At 44.6% G+C, this 20,733-nt stretch overlaps 2 protein-coding genes across 5 annotated transcripts in view; both read right to left on the minus strand.

The window, feature by feature from the left end:
* Nucleotides 1-7,150, minus strand: part of kif1b (kinesin family member 1B) — a 93,604-nt gene extending 86,454 nt beyond the window's left edge. For all 3 annotated transcript variants that reach the window (XM_088938163.1, XM_088938162.1, XM_088938161.1), the window contains exons 1-2: nt 6,783-7,150; nt 3,491-3,657 (exon numbers count right to left, since the gene is read on the minus strand). In XM_088938163.1, coding sequence (XP_088794289.1) covers nt 3,491-3,596 — 106 coding nt within the window. In that variant the 5' untranslated portion in view covers nt 3,597-3,657; nt 6,783-7,150. The remainder of the gene's footprint in view (nt 1-3,490; nt 3,658-6,782) is intronic.
* A 3,382-nt stretch (nt 7,151-10,532) lies between these two features.
* ube4b (ubiquitination factor E4B, UFD2 homolog (S. cerevisiae)) overlaps nt 10,533-20,733 on the minus strand; it is a 41,643-nt gene continuing 31,442 nt past the window's right edge. Inside the window, exons 17-27 of one of the 2 annotated variants that reach the window (XM_088938329.1) lie at nt 19,778-19,877; nt 18,821-18,948; nt 18,361-18,459; nt 17,528-17,763; nt 16,585-16,711; nt 16,122-16,266; nt 15,546-15,680; nt 14,721-14,912; nt 13,247-13,421; nt 12,378-12,524; nt 10,533-11,806 (exon numbers count right to left, since the gene is read on the minus strand). In XM_088938329.1, the coding sequence (XP_088794455.1) occupies nt 11,736-11,806; nt 12,378-12,524; nt 13,247-13,421; nt 14,721-14,912; nt 15,546-15,680; nt 16,122-16,266; nt 16,585-16,711; nt 17,528-17,763; nt 18,361-18,459; nt 18,821-18,948; nt 19,778-19,877 (1,555 nt within the window). In that variant the 3' untranslated portion in view covers nt 10,533-11,735. The remainder of the gene's footprint in view (nt 11,807-12,377; nt 12,525-13,246; nt 13,422-14,720; nt 14,913-15,545; nt 15,681-16,121; nt 16,267-16,584; nt 16,712-17,527; nt 17,764-18,360; nt 18,460-18,820; nt 18,949-19,777; nt 19,878-20,733) is intronic. The other variant, XM_088938330.1, reaches the window with a different exon arrangement.

The following is a 20,733-nucleotide window of genomic DNA, read 5'->3' on the forward strand; positions in this document are numbered from 1 at the left end:
GCCAGCTGACCTGCGTCCTACTGGAGCTTAGGGATTACCATCTTAATCTGGTCAGAGTTTGTGTCACATTTAAGACCCATAATTAAGACGACCTTCCTCACTTACCATCTCTCCCTCATTGCCCACGTGCAAATGGCCACAGTAAAACTTTAGGGAATGGCCTACTCTTTTTCGTTTAATCATCCCTTAGTGCCATCAAGGGCATTTGCAATTACAGTACACATGCATTTGGGACCAGAGGTGCCACACAGAATGAGGAGGTAAAAAAAAAAAATCTCTCTGGGCACACGTGCCAATGAGCCATCATAAAGAATCCAAGCAATTCCGATTTCAATTCAGGCATCCCAAAGAAAGGCACTTTACTCGCCTGCCTTTAAACAACCGCGCATTCCAAAACAATCCGGAACGCAGACTATCTGGAAGAAATGTTTGTAATTCCTTCACGTTAGGTGCCTGCGGGTATTTTTAGAGTAAAGCGCATAAAGATATGTTCATTTCGCCTGTTTGATTTCTATCCTTTACCTCATCATCGGAAATCAGTCAGAAACTGAAAACTTAGTAAAAATAAAAAAGCTTTCTTTTCACTGACATTTAACCCCATTATAAAATAAATTAAATAATACATATTTACAACTGAATTCTATTGATTACTGGATGAAATTTCTTCCCCTAAATGAATGCACTGGTAAACTACTAACTAGTCTTCCTGTCAAGAAAGGTTACTTTACTGCAGGTAGGAATTGTTTTTAAATAAAGCCCTAAGGGACTACAAGCAGACCAACAGCATATGCAGGATAAACGATACTACTACTACTGTATTGCTAAACACCAAAACAGCTCAAGTCCAGAGATAGAGCCCACTGCACAGACAGAGCCACCAGTTGCTGCAAAACCATGCTTATATTTAATCAGTCCTTTGTGCACAAGCCTACTAACACGACACCATGAAATGAGAGAGCTGCCCATTACGATCACACAAACCACAGCCGTCGCAGCTCAGACTCAGACAGCTTCAACTTGCCTACAGCAAAATCTAGATTTTGCACAAAAAAAGAGGAAAGAACAGAAAAATAAAAAAGCCTAAAATTCATGCCCTAAATAATTCATTTTCAAAGCCTTTTCTCTGCCAGTCGAAGCACTCCAACCCCCGAGCGCGCTAAGCGTGCACGCGTGAGGAGAATGTTTGTGTGGCGATGGACTCCCTTCATCACTTGTCCTCCCACTGCACCCATGTGCACAGAGCTGAGAGCCCCCGACGCCTCCGTCACGCAGCGGGGATCACGGTTTCACTCCTCCCTGCAGCACCAGTGGGACCAGTGAGATGACACATTCCTGCAATCTGCCACAGCCATTCAGTCAACACTGCAGAAATCTGTTACATCACTGCGAACCCATTGTAGTCTCCAGGCAGTGCTAACAAGGCAACATTCTGTGTTAGCAGGGATCAGAGCTGCGCAAAGCTTTAGAGCAAAGTGCTGTCATGCAGCACTGGAAAATTCTGCAGCAGTCCAGCAGGCTCACCTGCCAGACTTGCATGTTAACTGGGCTGTCGACAGCAACAAAGCTCAATGTGACACTTTCCTTAGTTAAGGCACTGCCGTGTTTCTGGAGCACACAATCCCCCAGCCTCGCTGTTCTCCTGGATGCTGCATATCTGAGCATAAGGCTGCGACCTCATCGCGTGGTTGATGACTTTGCTCCAGTATCTGCGCAGGCCTCCAGGCCAACGGCCACCATCTCGCTTAGCCGCGCAACACGATGGCAGCATGCTCAGCATACCATCTGCAATCAAGTTCTGATCAAGGAGAGCGGGCCAGCTGCCAAGCCAACAGTCTGCTATGCAGTCTGCACATGTGACAACAAAGGTAGACTGCAGATTTCTGTTCTCTCCACCACTCCAGTTAACCTCTGCAATTTCATCTGCTACTCTATTGCAGGTTTTCAAATGCCAATAACAGACTCAACCCTCCTACCTCGTTCAGCTGCAGATCAATAAATAAGCCTAGATAAGGCAGTTTAAAATACCCATATACTTAATGTGAGCAGGGAAAACAGAAATATGCAAATATCATTATTTCAGCTCGAATGACCAGCAGGCTTTCTTCATATTCCTGAGGCAATATTGAATGGTATTAGTTATTTTTTACAGGACCATTTAAAAATCACTGAGCTCCTAGATTTGCTATATACAGTTTACAGCATCAGCCTGGAGGGTGGGGAAATAGCCCCATGCAAAATGAAAGTTGCTTCGTGTGGAACAGAGTGGAAGCCTGTTTCCAGCTCACGAGGCTCCAAGATCTCACTTTTAGTTTCTGGCTGGTATCCCCATCCCAAGGCAGAACCCCCCCCCCCATTCCACTCCTCATCTTAAACTTAATTATGGTGACAACCCTAATGAGCACAAGTGCCTTGCAGGCACACTGTGATTGGCTACTCCTGCAATTCCTGCTAATGGATCCGCTATCTTTATCGGCCAGTGGGTTTGGTGAATCAGGCCAAATAACCGTTTAGTTCATGCAATATCAGGCTCAGCATAGAGATGGGGGGGTCTTATACAGATCTTCACTGAAGGCACCCAGGTTTCTGATGGCAGCCAGCACATTTCTAATAAAACAGGACTGGATGGAAACTATGGTTCTAAACAGAGCTTCACCGCAGTAATTAAACGTGCTTCTGCTGCATCATAACCGAATGTTTTCTTTTTTTTGTCATTTTATGTTTTTAGTTTTAATATTGGACTGCCCTGATGCAATACCATTAGAACCGAATGTGAAAGACAATAAGTCTCAAAAGCTGCTTTTGAACAGGCTGGACATAATTAATTCTGTGCAGCTGCAGTAGAAATCATACATATCACATTACCCTCTTCTGCTGGTGCCTGGCCCAAGACACCTTTACCCCATCACCTACTGTCATTCTGAAGCAATGCAGGTCACACAAGTTAAAAAATCAGCGTTTTAATGACACACGCACTCTGGGCTGAAGCCGAGGCCACGCCCTGCAGCAGGACATGCCCATGTGATGCCGTGAATGCACAGTCCTCTGACAGCCAGCTGTGAATAATAGCCATGCCTCGGGATTTTTACCATTGCACAAAAGATGAGCCAACTCAAATAACCCATTTTCCAATACTTCAGAGCAAACTGCCCATCTCACACAATGCAGCTCTGAATAGGGCGAGAGCACAAAAGAGCAGAAAGAGGCTGAACTGCTGGCGGCCCGAGGGACTACCATTCAACAGCCACTCGGCCTCTTCCCCCTGTGCAGAAGTCGGCCTTGACTGTACAGGGGGTTGCTCGACCATGAACCTTTGCAGCAAGGGGAATTAAAAAAGGCCTTGTAGATTTTCCTTTCTGCTCAGATCATCGCTGATTTGGACTGACTTGGACAGGCTGCATGTCAGCAGAATCGGGAAGGACATTCTCCTCCACACTGCCAGCTCAATGCAAGTATAAAGAGGCCCCAGGATAGAGGCCCTGGGTGTACTTACTGGTGGAGTTGCCCTGCATCTGAATAATGCATTTTGAATCCTTGCTGGTTTCTCTGGAGTTGAAGGGTCGTACTCTCACAGCTACTTTCACCGAAGCCCCCGACATCTTCGCAGTCTTAGTTTGTTCTTCTCAGTTCTTGCAGTCAGGGAGGACGTGTTCCTTGTTCCTGCAGGACGCAGTGAAAGAGATTCAATTAGAGAAAGTGCCCTCGGCAAAGTTCAGAACAGCACTTTCGTTATGACCACACAATGTAGGTCTTCTTTCCCTGAACACTTTTCTCTTACAGAAGAGGCTTTTCTTACAAACTGGAATAAATCAAACACATAAAAAGCTCAATCTGTTACAGATATATCACAAACTTCCCCCCCCCCCCCCAACAGTGACTCAGTATGGCTGCCTTTTTATCAAAACAGACAAACACTTTTGGCACTGACTGAACTGAGTTAGATACTGCAGAATTCAAAGATATTGAATGAAAAATGAAAATGAGCATCAAAAAAACAGTCTCAGTCTTATATGAAAGACTGCTTAGATATTTCTAACAATGGGTTATTTCACACCTGCAACATATAAATCTAGTTCATAGAAAAACAGGCATGCATACATACGGAAATATTTGCATTATTGTATTTCTACTTGTACTACAGAAGCAATGCTTCTAGTGTAGTTATAAACCACTGGGGTTACAAAGTCAACCAGTTCTTAAACATCCTTTATATAATTAATGGAAACTTTTTTTTTAATTGCCACTAACTACATATATGCACAGCCCATTTAGCACAATTGCACTTCAATCAAATCAGTGATTACAGAACTATCTTTGCTCCTTCGCTCTATGACAGAACAAGACTGTAGTCCTATTGGGCTGAACCAGTCGCACGTGAAACCTGAACCGCTAGTTTAGCCGCAATAACTTCAAAAGCAGAATGAGCTCAGGATTTACACTGATCCTTAAAAGCAGGCATTCTCAATAAAGGGGGAACAACCGGCGCACAAGGTCATCCTCTACATTCAAAACCTGGCACTGGCCTTGCAATAACAACGGCCTGGACTGTCTCGCCTCCCCCAGCTGACAATATCAGACCAAACAGATTTCACACCTGAAAACTTTAGAAAGCAGTGATGCATCACATGTGGACAAGGGACGGTAAAATCAATAGTTCACGACCACTTGAATCACGTTCCTGCGGTAGGACAGGAGCCGGGGCTTCAGCACAAAGCAGAAACCATAGCTGCTCCATCAGAGCAAGCCACAGAGCAAGCCACAGGCATGACATGGCTTCTCTGGCACCCGGCCACACAGAACCCATTAAACTGGATACTGTACTGTAAAGACGCCTACAAGACACAAACCTCTACACAACACAAACAGGTGGATGTCTGGGCCAAGGAGAGAAACGGCAAATCGATTTCGAGATCAGTGGTCGAGCAGGAATTCTTTTTTTCAGGAAGCGGTGCTTTAAGGCGAAGATTCCCGTTTTCCTGCGATATTTAGCCCTCTCCCCTTCACCCCCTCCAACACCACTCACAATGTCTTTATTCCTTCCAGGAATCAGCAGGAGGTACAACAGCTGAAGCCCACCACCCAGCCCCCTGAAATGAGTACAACACCCCACCTACCTGTGTCCAGCTCTCCATATTTCCTCCCAAGAGGAGGAAAGAAGACCCTTCAAGGCGTAATATGTGTTGAATTATGTGTCAGCACAGGCCTAGTATGAAAGACGGGGCCATTGTAGCTAGACGATTAATAATTAGTAGTGGTTTAATAACTAATTAAATTATTAAAATTGCCATTACTACCATTGGAGCCTGTACTTCATCCATTTATTTTTTAATGTACTTGATTTTTTTGTGCTACCAAGAACCCCTCTTCAATTAGGGAGCGTGCATCAGTCACAATCCTGTACATACTATTAAGAGACGTAAGAGTAAACCAGCAGAGGGGTAGAGAGGGGCTGTCGGAAAAACATCTGGTCTTCTATAGGTGTTCCGATGTATGTGGCAGGCAGTTCTCATCGTTTCCACAACATGGCCGCCGCCACCAACCTACTGCAGAGCTAAGGCTGAACTTGGCAGGTCTAGAACCGGACCCGGGGTCCAGAAGTGCCTGCTCTCCTGCGATTTACTCGCAGGCAGACGGACCGCTGTCGGAACACCTTCCTAATGGTGTCTGAAGTCCGCGTTTGACATTTCTACATCGTCTTCGTGTGCTGAGGGCACTTAAACAAAACAACAGCAAAAAAATTCTACGGTCTTGCTTCTGGAGAAGAAACCCCTTAAACAGTTTGTCACGGCTTGCTACGACACCTCCTCATTAGTCAGGAAAATTATTATTTTTTTCTACCAAAAAAAAAGACCGTGTACACAAATGAGTTTACAAAATGAGTCGATAGGGTCGGGGGCGGATTGCTCATCAGTTGCTCCAAAAAAAAAAAATACAGCAGATGCTTGAGTTTTGGTAAATCGGCGATTTCATACTTTTGGAAATCGGACTTTAAACATTTGTTACAGATGGTGGCATACGCCCATGGAGAAAACTGCGGAGATCGGCCCGACAGGGCTGGGAAAGAATTATGAAACAGGGGGGTCGGGGAATAGGGAGAAACAAAAACTACTTTCGCCTTTTTTGAAAGTAAATCACGTTACTATTGTGGGGAAAAAAACCAGACTGAAGTACATTTGCACCGTACTTGTTCCGCTTTATGGTCCATGATCTAGTGTGACAGAAATCTAGGAATGACGCTACTATCAGACGTGGAAACTCCGTTCCGCCGGCGTTAAGCGACTCAATAATAATGCCATCTCTTGGCGTATTCAAAAAACTTTCTTTTTTGCTTGTGATTTTCTAGCCGGCTGCCCTGTCTCCTGGGATCAGGTGCGAGTCCGGGGTCTCTCTCTTCCACACGCAGCATTGATGAGTTGCCGATCAGTCGCCTTTCGCTACATTGTAGCGTTTGCAAGGTTGTGTTAACAGTCCAAACCACTTGCAAGGGGGGAAAAAAAAACAGCCATTCGCACACATATTATTAAACTACTGAAGGTGTCATTAGTGTGAAAAATCTCGGTACAGCACCATCCATACCCTGCACAGGCGCTGAATCCTTCCTGCACCGAACAGTGTGTTAAGTATTAATAACAACCTTATTAGACCACCAGTACCGACATAAACACAGACGCATCCCATCGCTTAACGAGGTAGGTCAAGGCTTGAATACGGACACTAACACACAAGTACATGGATGATTAGGACGCACGATATTTTGAAGGGGGGAAAAAAAAGGTTTTGCTTACCTATCGAGGTCCTCGGGAGAACACGGAGGCGGACTGAGGTGCAATGCCACTGCTCAGTATAAGCTGCTAGAAAGATGTGGAACAAATCTCCTATTGTCAAATACACCCATTATAACACAACTTCGTCCTCCGCCACAAAAGGGTTTCCGCTGCGCCCGGCGCTCGCTCGGACCTGCTCGCTACCCCCCCGGTAGCAGCGGAGACAAGTACCGAGACGGGGGGTAAAAAAAAAAGACTTGAGGGAGGGGGGGGAAGCGAAAAATGCTACCGGAAAATTTAGACACTGTTTCTACTCTGGGGTAGCTGAAGAACCTGGAATGCCGGAGAGGGGGGGGGGGAGGCAGAGGGGAGCAGCAGCAGAAAAGATTACGTCAACTCGCTCATCACTGCATTGATAGGCAGCTGGATGGGCCAATGGGATGTGAATGTCGCTGTAGTAGGGCGCCGGAGAGCCAATAGAAACGCGCGAAGAGGAGGGGAGTTCAGTGTTTGGCAGTGACGCAATACTGCAGGATTTCTTAGGTTTTTTTTTCGGGTCCTGCCTTTCTGTGTGAAAGAGCGGTGTGGCGCTACCTACCGGACATCAGATGGTGCTTTTTTGTTCGTTCTTGACAGCGACATGCGCTGTAAAATCTCGCAAGGTCTCTAACGTGGTAGTGTACGAGCTCGTCATCCGCTGATCGGACGGGAACTCGCATCCGACAGATCGGTGCCGGTTCGCTTAAGACGGGATCATGAATCTTTAAATTTGTGCTCTGCAGTCGGCCTCGACAACTTTCTAATTAGGAACAAGTAATAGGTTTATTCCATGCTGGGAAAAAAAGAAGAAAACACAACGTTTCGGCCGTGGAGCCTTCTTCAGGTGTGAGCCTGAAGAGAATGGCTGAGAATAAACCTATTACTTGTTCCTTTGCAGCCTACGCATGCTGACGCAGCTCCCCACCTGAACTTTCTAATTAGACGGAGTAGTAGAGCGCTTGTCTGGTCAGTAAGAATACCCGTAACAAACGAGAGGAGGTCATTCGGCCAGTCTAGCCGGGTTCGTAGTGACAGCTAATTTGCTCTCAGGATCTGCTCTGGCTGTTTCTGGAAGGACGTCAGTGCACCAGCTTCAACACCATCGCTGGGTAGAGTGTTCCACACCCCCGCAACCCTTTGCGTAAAGAAATGCCTCCTATTCTTAGTTATAAATGTAGTTCCCTGTAGTTTTCAATTGGGTTTTCTGGTTCGCGTTTCACCGTTTACTCTGAAGAAGTCTGCTGGGTTGAATTTGTCAATACCTTTGAGGGTGTTGAATATTTGTATCGGGTCTCCTTGTAATCTCCTTAAAGTCACTTATTAAATTGCTTTCCAAAGTGGCCTTATAAATCTGCGATACAGTAAGGATGAGTTTGTAAGGATGGGACCATTAACAGAAGGCAGTGGATATGAAATAATAAATACATTTTTTATTATTATAAGAAATAAATTTTCTAAGGTTCAGACAGTTTTTAAGCAGTCTACAGAGAAAATAGATTAATTCTGACACTTTGCTGTTTCTACTGCAAATAAGATATATCACTGATGACACCTTATAACCCTTTTAAGTGAAACTGGCTCCATGAAGTAGCTCAGTTGGGTGATCACACAAGATCTGCCAATGACACAAACATTAATAAAATTGTTTAAAAGTAATAGCAAAGGCAAAACAGTTACCATTACTTTAAATCAAAGGCCTTCTGCTGTGTGAGTGCAGAGCCGATTGCTGAGTCAGGTGCATTTGTGCACAGTCAATGAGATCTGGTCTAATCTTTCAGCCTTATCCAAGGGTCCCAGTTGAAGAACCCTTAGCTTGTTGATTTAACAGTAAAGTGCAACACAGCTACACAGCTGATTTTAAAAACAACAACAGGTTGTTTTTTTAATTAAATCCCTGTGCTTTTTTTACAATAGCAGTAAAACTGTACCCTGGTACCAAGTACCTGTGAATACAGGTTTCTCTTTGTGTGTTTAGAGTTCTGTTCCCACATTCACTTTAATAGTCACCCTTCTGTTGATTCCATCTGTTAAAAAAAAACCTGCATATATGTCGATCCTCGACCTTTGGAGAATTAGTTTTACCAGGTCTCTTTGAATCACCTGCACTTGAAGCTTCAAACTGACCCAAGCTGTCAAACTGACTCAATTAAGCCAGTATCCAGCAGCTGTTAGCTCATTAAGAGCAGATATGGAACACAATCCCAGATACACACTGGCCCTCCAGGACCAGGACTGGACATCCCTGCTGTTGCCTAACAAGCTTGCTCTCTGCTGTACTTGAAGGTCTGTGGCAGATTCTGGCGAACTTATCACTATAACAGGCATGATTGAAAACATCTGGATGAATATGTTAAATAAGAGAGAAATTCCCCTGCAGTGTCCTCCTGTCTGCAGGCTGTTTCCTGGACACAGTCTTCCCAGCAGCAGTGCTGTTCTGAGGAGCAGAATGGGTCCTGCCTTTCTGCAGATTTATTTACCCCTGCAATCTGCAGTCTGATATCGGAGGCGTCCAGATGGCACACGAACCATCTTCATGACAGCTCAGCAACAATTCTGCCATGCCTGAAATTACAGAGGTCATTCTGCAGACAGGAGGTCAAGCCCACTCCCACAGCTTAGGGAGAGATCGTTTGTTGCCTACTGCAAGCACAGACATGTTGCTGGATTCACAGCTGTCTAGGCAGCATGGATCTGTGACAAGTGTAGATGGTGTATGAGTTTGTGCACCCACAACCTGCCATGGAGATAAAAAGGAAACCTCTGGCTTTTACCAATCAGCTCTTAAAATTAGGTCTTACAGTCTTCTTTGTCCTCCAGCACATGGGTTTAGATGTTTTCATTCACAATTTTGCCTTCTTTTCTCCTTTAATCAGCCAGCAGATGGCACAGCACTGTCTATATCCTGCCTATTGAGGAAGGTCCCCTTCTTTGGGAAGGCCACAGTACCATCCATTTTTCTAAGTCATTCCCACACACTTTTTAAGTCTTGAGGAAAAGAACCAACCCTGTATGAAATTCTTATTTTAAACCAAGAAAAAAAAAAGGCGTTCCCCCTCTTCAAGTACAGTTCACCTGCTTTCTTATCTGAGCAGTCTTATCTTCTGCATGTGCACAAATGTTTCTGAATAAGCAGAGCCAGGAGTGAGCATGTTGACCCTGAGTGTAGGCCCGTGAACTTGTGTTCCCCTAGTTCACTCTTTACAAGAGGCCCTTCTTACCATGCTGCTGACCTCTCACCTCATACGTCACGCCTCTTTGTCCCACAGTCCTTCAGCGATAAGTCCATTCAAGAGAACAAAACAAATTAGTACAACTGACCAAAGGAACTGTTTTGTGCAGAACTATCCTATAACCTTCATTTCAGTGCTGGAACAGTGAAAGTCCTCCTGCTGTACTGTAGATGTAATGTCATGTTGTTGACCTATGCATGAACAATTTTTTTGCTCTGAAATGAGAGTACTTTCTGTCATGTGGCAAGCTTAAAATTAGCGCTTGATGAATAAAACCCACATCTGTCTTAAAGCTCAGGATAAGAAAAATACTAGAAGACTGTGGCTTTTTGGCTTTTAAGTTGGGTACAATAAATAGCTTCCTAAAATAGTAGAGACTCATATGCTGACTATACAGACATATACTGTGTTATACTGCAGGAACACGTTTCAGTTGCTACTGCAGTACAAACTCACCCCTGTTCCTCCTTGGTAACAGAAACCACTGAAAAAAAACACTAGCTTTGTCCAAGTGTGCATTACCATTTATTAGAATCTGAAGTCTGGAAATCCCAAAACAAAGCCTGTGGCAAATGACAATTTTCTGTACAGCTGTATCTTTAAAATATGATTACAAATCATTTGTACTTCAGAAGAATGTTCGAAGCTCAGGGTCAAAGAGCAGCATTTAAAAAAAAACTAACAAAAACCTTCAGAAGCCTTGAAGTAAATCATCAAGTGCAACCACTCCGTTTCTGCAGCTTTCATATGGTGACAGGCGCAAGTGGATGACTAACAACAGCCTGCACAAGGAATCCAGCTGCCTTCAACATCACATCTCTAACTTAATTGTGCATGACAGGCAACTGAGACACATTGGTTTAGGTGTCACACATTTGACGATGGTATTCCCCCAGAAAGAAGCATTACCTAAACTCTTGCCACTTTTCCCAAAATCAAGGTATGCTCATTGTTACGATTTTAAAACACTGCCTAGGCAACCCAATCTTTACTCACAATTTTCTAAAACATAGAATAGCACGGTTAGTTCCAGTCCTAAATACACACGTTAAAAATCTGAGACAGTAGGACTGTATGACTTGCACTCAGCCTGAGGTCCAGCAATCCCAGTGCAGGAGCTTGAGAGAGAAAGCTGTGTGGTGCCCACCAACACTGAAGAGCACCCCTGTCTCTTGGCTTTTAAAAAGATGGACCTTTCTTGTTCACTTTGGTTTAAGTAACACTACATAGTGCAGAAAATAAAGGACTACCTGACTAGCGTAAAATATTTCAGGCAAAAACACCTCTTCTGAAATTAATAAAAAACAAAATTTAAAAATATCAAAGCGGACATACTGTAAAAATACAGTAAAATGATCATAAAGCTTTTTTGCTGCCGCCAACATCTGGTTTACCTTGCTAAACAGGCCTTTAAACCTTCAAAACATCATTCTTGCCATCTGATCCTGCACCTTTTGTATATCTCTTTAAATTTAAATACATATATACATAAAGCCATGAACAAAACCATTTTAAAAGTCTATACTTTATTCTTTCATTACCTGCAAGAGAAATGTAAGTCTTAAAGACCTCCGTCCTGAAAACAAAAAAACAACTTAAAAAAAGAAAGAAATGTCAAATCAATCAGGTCTCTCTTCATCTTCACATCATTGGGTTTCGGGACCTGGAGTGGTAATCATGCCCATCGATGGTGACCAGGAGCCACTCACAGCGACTGCTGCCCGCTCTGCTGCTTCTCTCTCATCCACATCTGGATTCGCTCCTTCAGCTCGGGCACTGTAGTAAAGACCCAAGATCACACCTCAACAACCACCACCTAGGGTTACTTCTCACGCTCCACACCAAAATGACAAATCAAGCAGGTAACAAGAAGCACGGAAACATTGATGATGAAAAATAAAAAATGTCTTCTAAGATGGTTTCCAAAAGATAAAAACCCAGACTCTTTAATTGTTACTCAGTACAAGTGCAGAGAGCACTATTACCCATAGTGTGGCTCCTTCAGTAAAATATGAGAGATGAGTATGGTTATGCACGTCACAAACAGTTATATTAACTGTAATATTAACAGTTATATACTGTTATGTCATATTAACAAAGCAAACTGTACATTCAGTTATGGGTGTTCACTGCTGTATTTCTGCAGGGCTTTCCAATAAGCCTATGCCCACGAGCCTCCTACTTCTCCTGTCGTTTCCACTGCAACTCTCTTTACCTTACGATGATTTCAAAGCTTCAATATCATTGACTCTGCTCTTACTGTAACATGCCAGTGGAAAGTGTTACAGGCACTAAGTGCCTTACTGCGGTCTGAGATGCCCCTAAAAGAGGTGTGTGTTTGCCCTACCCGACTCCAGCATGTTCTCGGTCAGGGGCTGCCTGTTGAAGGGGTCAGTGGGAGAGTTGAGTAAATGCCGCAGGATGATCGTCCGGTCCATGATGTTGCCAGAGGGCAATCGCACTGGGTCAGTCATCAGTGTGTCCATTAGGGGATCTGTCCAGCACGAGAGCAAGGACGAAAACATTTATTGTTTTGTTTCTCTGTTCAGAAAACGCAACAAAAACAGACACAGTCGAAAGCTCCAGTGTGCTGGGTGATGGCCCCATTACAAACACTCCACTCCACTCTCGTGGTCAGTACTCAAGCCTGAATGCCCTGTTTGTAAAACGTTTCCAAACCATCTCATGAACAGCAGCCACAGTGCTTGAACACATGCAGAGACCAGCTTGCGAACAAAGCAGTTTCTAAACGTTAAATAAAATGAGGGTGCCACTTTGAGTGGGCTTTCAATTTCAGTGCTAATCACTGGCATGGGAGACATCCCTGGAGAACTGGGATGTAAACCATCTTACACCAGTAGGTGGCACTCTTCCATCTCTACCTGAATTTCCAAAGCAATGCTCTAGTATGGGGACAGGGGACACTGCTGCAGGTGGTGCTATCCTTCAGATGAGATGTTAAATGCAGGTCCTGACTGCAGTCATTAAAGATCACTTGGCATGCAAGATGTAGTAAACAATGTGTCCTAGCTAAATACCACTCTGGCCTTAATTAAATGGCCAGAGTTTAATTTCTCATTCTTCACCCCATCTGCTGTGCAGTGGAGACAAGCTCAGTGGCTGACCAAGCAGGTACCCCTCTAAATATAAAAGCACTTTAAAATCCTTTGGGGCGCTGTACAAATGCAGTTAATTATTATTAATGAAAACACTTGCCTTTAAATTCATCAGGCGCATCGCTGTAGTCAATTTCTGATTGCGAATTCCTGGCAACTATCTCTTCAACCTTTTCGGAGAGCAGCTTAAATTTCTCTATAGCGATGGTGGACTTGATGCCAGCTTTTTTCATCTTGGAAATAACTTCTTCAAAGAGTTCTCTGCTGTAGGACCGCTTCAAACCATGAAGAAGAGAAAAGGATTTCATCTTCATATTCATATTAACAGCATATGACAAAACCGGGACAGAACCTTAGTGTCCCTTGTTACAACTTCAGAGAAAGTTCCTGTCAATACAAGCAACTCAGGAAAAAGTCGTTTTTTTGTTAGCAGGGAAACTCACTTTCCAAGAAGCAAAGTGTCTTTATTTTCTGCCATGAATAAAAGCTAGCTAGAAAAACAACCAGCTGATGACAACACATAAAAACTACCACTACAACAAGTGCATGACATAAGTATGACTAACCAGACCAACAAAGGAATAATGAACGAATGTTCCACTGCTACACATGTAAGGGATGCTCAGAGGGGAATTAGCATCACTAGGCAACAGTCTGTCTGCAGCTTCTGTGGTTCATTAAAGACTGGCAATCAGTCAAATTTCCATCTGTCTGCATAGCCTCTCACTTCCACTCCAGAACCAGTACAGAAAGCACAGAATCCACGCAGGCCTTAGGCTCTGTGCCACTGTTAATCATCTCTTGGCAAATAAGGGACAAATCAGTTTGCACTGAGTGCACTGTTCAGACTTTAGCTGGAGCCGTTCAAAAACTGCCATGTCAGCACAGCAATGTCACTGAAGGGTGTGAGAATCAGCTTACACTGCTGCCCTGTCCCAGTGTTGTTCTGGAAGCGCGATCATATGATAACGAACGCCAACTAGAAAACCAGACGTGCTCCTTTGTAACAGGGGTTTCCACAGTTGCAGACAGACTCCTGCCTAGTGACTTGCAAGCTATACAGAAAGCGCTGGTCCCTGGCCAACAGCAAATGTGCACTTCAATTTATACACTTTATTTCAAATGACAAATTTTGAAATTCAGCATATTTGTGTATTATTAGGATTTCAATGTTCATTTGAATCTGGAAACCATCTGTACTGTCGGGAAACCCTGTGTATTTCTGAACAACAAAAGCGCCCCCTTGTTGCTATGCTGTTGTTTTTATAGCTGTCGTACAGCTAAGCAATAAACAACTGAATGTGTTCTGAATTAATGGGGTGAACAAGGTTTAGAAATATGAATATCAAACAAGAACATTGGTTGTTTTGCCCTCTGTTTGCTAACAAGCCCTGGCTGTCCAGATGTCTCAGCAATTCATTCTACAACAGAAACCACCCCAAGATCAAAACCCAGACCAGCATGTGCAAAAAGTTAACATTGCCTCTTTACTGCGGAATGTTCCACAGCTGTGTTGTGATTTGTTTTTTCTCTGCAGACTTAATGGCACTAAATTCCTACGCACTGTCACCCACCTGATCATCGGCTATAGCCTTGGCAAAGCGCGCGCAGTCCAGCTGCAGATATATGTCGGTCAGCTGATCCAGCAGCTTCTTGGGCTCAAAACCATATTTCTCCGGATTCTCCACTTTAAGGTCACGACACTTAGGGCCACACAGCTGCTGAAGGTTGAAGTTCAGCATGGCAGCTAAGCGTGGTCCAAGTTCCTGCAGAAACAAAAGAGTATGCCGTTTACTACTAATTACTAATTCTGCGGAGCCATGGGAAGCAGTTTTGGACTCAAAACTAGAAGGCTGTGGGGGTTCAAGTCCCAGATGAGACACTGCTGTTATACCCTCGAGCAAGAGGTCTCATCTGAATTGCTGCAGTAAAACATCCAGCTGTATAAATTGGTACAAATGTCTCTTTCAATAAAAGCGTCAGCCAAACAGTTAATTAGTCGGAGGCAATTGAACACTTCATCAGTGCATGACCCCGTGATACACCCAGGTCAACATATGCAGAGTGTCTTGGTGTCTACCAATTGTCCTGCCTATAAAAGTGAACAGATGGCTTCTGTGATGTCTCTGAAAAGAAGAGAAGAGGTCTGGGCTGACCAGGGAGGAACACAGATATTAACAGCCTATCTCTCACTTCTGGCTGTGTGGAGCTCCAGTGGTCCTGAAACCAAACTGTGCTGGTTTCTCAAAATCCCAGTTCTGGACATGCATATAAAAAAAATATATATATCTAAAAATGACTGCAAGTGCAATATTTTTGGCAGGTAGCTGTATCCTCTTTGCCATCCCCATGGGTCTGCTGTGGTGAGCTTTGAAAAGGTCGAGGGGGTCTGTACTTACAGGCCGCAGGAACGGCTTCTGGACCTGCTTGGTGAGGATGTGGAACATGTCCACCGTTTCCGTGGCCAGAGCAAGGTAGGAGCGGGACATTCGCTCATCCTGCGTCAGCTGGGACTGCCGGCTCTGCTGCTGCTCCTGCTCAACAGCAAGAAAGAGCACATCCCACATCAGTGTATACCACTGCTACATTGAAAGAATTAGATTTTCTTTTTAAAAAAGCCCAATGTTTTTAAATTTTGAATAGCAAATTATTTAACTGCGGCTTCGTCAGCCACTGAGCGTGTCTCCACTGCACAGAAGATCACAGCCTCCTGGGCGACTGTCAACCTAGGTATTGTCTGGAGTGGCTGCCTACACAACCCAGTCTCGAACCCGCGACCATGTAGATCAACCCACGCTCCAAGCAAGAGCCTTTACTGGTTGAGCCACTCTGGAGTCCACCAGGCATGTTTTAGGCAAATGTGAGCTTCCAAAGACATTCTGCTACAGGCTCCCCTCTGACTGGCCGGATCTAAAGACTGGGAAAGCAGGGAAATCAGGAAGGGGCCCAGTCATGTGAGAGTCGACCCAACTGACCCGCGGCAGCTGGTCCCACTGCTCCTTGTTCTTCATCTCCTCCTGGACCTCATGGATGCGTTTCAGAGACTCCAGACTCTCATCCAGCAGGAAGGTGGTGTCGTTGATCAGCATGTTGATGTAGCGAACAAACTGCTTCCCCGAGCTGTGGGGAGAACGCAGGGTGACACCATCTCACCTCCACAGCTCCCACTAACACAAGTCCCACGACAGTGTCCGTGGTGGCGCTATTTACTGTGGTGGCGCTATTTATTGAGATCCAACACCAAACAAAAAACAAACTAGGAATACTCAACAAAAAAATGAAAGCTAGACATTGTTAAAACCAGCTCGTCTTGCAATACCATTTGGTGGAAACTCTGGTCTGCATGCTTCCTTTGGTCAAACCATTAACTCTATAATAATTTAACTCGCTGAACAAACTGGGGCCCACTGTTCACTGAAGCTGATGTCAAAGACTCACTTGAACTCCTCCAGGAAAGTGCCATGGTGAGCAATGTTCTGCCACAGGCTCTTGAAGATGGTGCTGATGTGGTAGCGGATGGTGAACTTGTCATAGAACTCGCTGGTGGCTCCTGTGTGTTCCACATCTACGGAAGACAACTCATGGTCAGCTTTCCCGCCAGCAGATTTCAGGACATTGAAGGACACAGCAAAGTTCCTTATACCTTCCCAGCTGCCACCTTTCTAATCTAATATAATGCTAACTTCTCAAAGCCTTCTCTTTTTATACAGTTGTCAAAGCATGTCTGAGGCCAGTTAAGGCTAAACCCATACTGAGCTTTTGAACTTTTGTTAATTCTGTAAACTCATTTGTAGTCAAGTAGGTGCTTTAGATCTACTAGAGTAGTAACTATTCACATTAGCATTCCAATTTCAGCAGTGGATGTGCTGCGTCACAGCACCACTAAATTAGTACGAAAGTTATAAAGTTAATCTCGTCAGCATGACAACAAAAGGCAGGAAATTAGGAATTAAAGAATGACGCATGTCACCAGAACAAAATGACCATTACAAATGTTATTACTGCAATCACGAGTATCTAGAGTGCACTTTAGGATTTGAATATGTTTACTGGCAGAGGGGGAAAAAATAATTTCCTGGAAAGTCATTCGTGACACATAGAACATTGTTTTGCTTTTAGAATCCAATATTTATGTGTGTATATTGAACAGCTTGGAAGAATTAATTAAAAAGAGTAGAAGATTACAAGAATGGAGGAGAGATGAACGGTGGTAGGCAAGGCTGCGCCAGACCCTACAGGGTTGCTATGAATGAAGGGTAGTTTGAGATCTGCAAGTCTATGCAGTCCATACTGGAGGACCGGGAGCACAGATCAGCCCTTCCCCCCACCTGGAGGACTCGCATTGCTCATGTCATGTCATGTCTCGGTCAAGTCATGTCACCTGTATAAAACTTCATGAGCGCAGGGACGAGCTGCTTGATCGAGAGGGGGTGGTTCTCCATCATTTCAGAGAAGCGCTGTGTGCGTGGCTGGATGGCGGGATTGGTCACAAACAGGACCTCCACCAGCTTGGCGATCAGGTAGGGGTTGCGGATGTAATTCTGGCTGCAGATGAACACGATGAGGAAGGTCACGATGTCCTGAGTGCAGGGCTCGTACAGAACCTGGGGGCAATACCTGCAAGGGAAGGGGATCTTCAGCCAGGAGCAGAGAAGCCAACACTCTCGTATTTCAGGACTGCAAGAGCTTAGGGCAGAAGCTGGCTAAAGGTGAAGATAAAAGTATGAATTGGGCATCTTTCCCTGATACTGTGCAGAAGCGAGCTTTCTCTTTCCAATTCACACAATAAAACATCCTCTCTGTCCTACTGGTGCAAGAAGAGCGAGGAGCAAAAAATTTTCATTCTCAGGTTTCAGGTTTCATTCTCCACTGGAAAACCATTGGATCAAAAATGTCGGTAACATAAAAAAATAATTAAGCTGCACCGATTCCAATATCTGACATACTGAAATCATACTGAAGTCTGAAAAAAAATACTGAGATCTAAAAATAATTTTTAGTGCTTCCAAGAAATGGTTGCAATGACTCACTGATTAAACAAGCAAATGGTGATACCTGCCAGTGATACAAACTCAAAAATTAAAAATGGCTAAAATACAGCTAAACTCCTGATACCAATAAGAGTAAAAAAAACACCCAGGCATGATGATCACTAAAAGCACCTAAAGCATCAATCCAAAGACAATTCCATCACTTTGTAACAAGTGCACTTACTGCACAACAAAGAGCAGAAACTCCGCCACGTCTTCGATGTAGAACTCAGGCAGCGCGGCAAACACTTTGGGGATCTCCGGGTTCAGTGGTAGGGTTACGCTAGAGAAACAGGAAACCAAACCCTTCAGCCCCATCAGACCCTTTCCAATCAGCACAGTTCCAAACTACTCCCCGTCTCATTTCCCCTCAAAGCAGCTCGGGAAGACCACGACGTTCCAGCAGAAACAACAAAGGAAATGTTTGAAATACTATTTTTTTCCCTCCTCCGTTCTACTTAGCATAGGCTCTCACCGGGCTCAGGCCTAACTTTAACACTCAATTCATTTGAAACCACACGATAGTGCAAGAACACGTACGTTATCTTGTATCATGCAAAATGAAAGGCAACCATCGCTTAAGGCAGAAAAGTCTCTCTCTGTAACTGCTTGAGTCATCTGCCCCCCGTCGGGTTTCAACTCACCTGGGGTAGGCGGGGTCGACGATGCGCAGCAGCAGCTGGATGACCATGCCGTAGAACTGCAGGCACCTCCGCAGCAGGTTCTCGTCCAGCAGCCCCGCGTCGGCACAAGCCTTACAGCGCACCAGTTTCTGCAGACAGCGGGACAGGACACACTCTGAGCCGCCGCCGCCACCGCCACCGCCACCGCCACACACGGACAACACGAGACAGACTCGGGAAGGATCTGGGATATCACGCCTGCTCACACCTCAGCAAGCGTTTTAGATACCATGTGTGTTTTCTAAAATATAAAAGCGCACGCGGCTCTACACGCTGGTTAAAGGAGACACCTGCAGGGCCCAGCTGGAACAGCAAGCCACAGCACTTCAGCAGGTATCTTTCTCCAAGCCTAATATCAGAGCTCTCTAGTGTCCTACAGCAAAGATTTATTATTCAGTTCAGGGTATTCAGGGCGCTAGTTTTCTTTTTGAAGTGCAATTCTTTCCCAGCAATAAAGCCCAGCTGGTAAACAGACAGCTCTAATTTAAACTGCACTACAATCTTAGCCATCATTTTATGTTCACATCCAAAGACCCGTCTAAACGAAAAGGAACGTGAAACACAGTAGTACGACTATGGCAGTGATTCACAGAAGTCTGCATAGAGTCATTGCTGCTTTTATTCTTGCAGCCTGCACCATCTGCTCAGATTGAGCCGTTTGTTATAACCCACAATGGGTCAAATAAGCCCAGGATCTTAGCCACGCCCGCCACTCTGCGACACCGGGACAATACCCAGAGTCCTCTCTGTGACCTCTACTTTCCAGCAGGGGCTGGGGCTGAGACGGCCTCAAAGGGATCAAGATGGTCCCATCTGATATACAATCCTGAAGGCGACACTTTCAGACAAGTCCTCCTAGTCTTATTTGCACAAGGTGTTGTGATATCATCAAACAATCGTGCAAACCTCTGAGCTCACCTTTAGCTGGGTTTTGCACCTCTTTAGCATCTCCCGGTGTCTGGTGGCTAGCGGGGAATCCTTCCATTGGCTCTCGCTGTTCTTCAGCTCCTCCACCGTCCTGAGACCCAAGAAAAAACACTCCAATGGTCAAAGCCTCCAAAACCCCTCAAATCCCATCATTTCAGCAGATTTCCCATGTAGGGACGGAACCTTTTTATGGATTATAAAGTTACGTTTTATACAGTTGTACATCACATTTCCCAGTTATTTCCCTCTCATTGAGCCTTGGCAGCTGAGAGGAGGAGGACTGGGCAGGGCTGGGCCCATAACTGGAAGGCTGTGGGTTCAAAACCCAGGAGACATGAATCTCACTTCACTTGCTCCACTAAAATTCCCTGCTGTACAATTGGATACAAATGCAAATTGTTTTGGCTAAAAGTGACAGTCGGTATTTACACTGTGACTGGGATTATCGGTGTGATTATGATTGTAATTGGGACTGTAATCACTGAAACATGGTTTGCTAACAGTGATGGTGGATGTGCAGCGCATCATGGCGAATGGAAAGAATAAGAAGGTGGAGGAGCAGCAGTAAATGTCACAACAAGCACTGAGGTGTGGGAACCTAACCTGCAATGGTCTCAGGATCTTAATGGGTCAGTCTAAAAAAAATCAAAGGGCATGGTGTGGGAAGTACTGTGGGACAAGATGGATATAGGATCAGTAAATTATAAAAGTAAATGGCAACAGCTTAAAGATGTTCTGCTTAGAGCACAGAACAGCTTCATCCCAAGAGTAAGAAGGCCAGAAAGCATCTCGTTCAACAATCAATTAAGAAAATTATACAAAGAAAACACTTTATAACATACTGCAAAGCACAGTTAAGAAAGCATCTTAGAATGACTAAGAGAGTTTGTTTACTTGGACAAAATATGCAGCCATTTGGGTCAATTAGGCAAAATAGATCAATTCAG

This window comes from Atractosteus spatula, chromosome 20, assembly GCF_055471065.1.
Source record: "Atractosteus spatula isolate fAtrSpa1 chromosome 20, fAtrSpa1.hap1, whole genome shotgun sequence".
Taxonomy (NCBI): Eukaryota; Metazoa; Chordata; class Actinopteri; order Semionotiformes; family Lepisosteidae; genus Atractosteus; species Atractosteus spatula.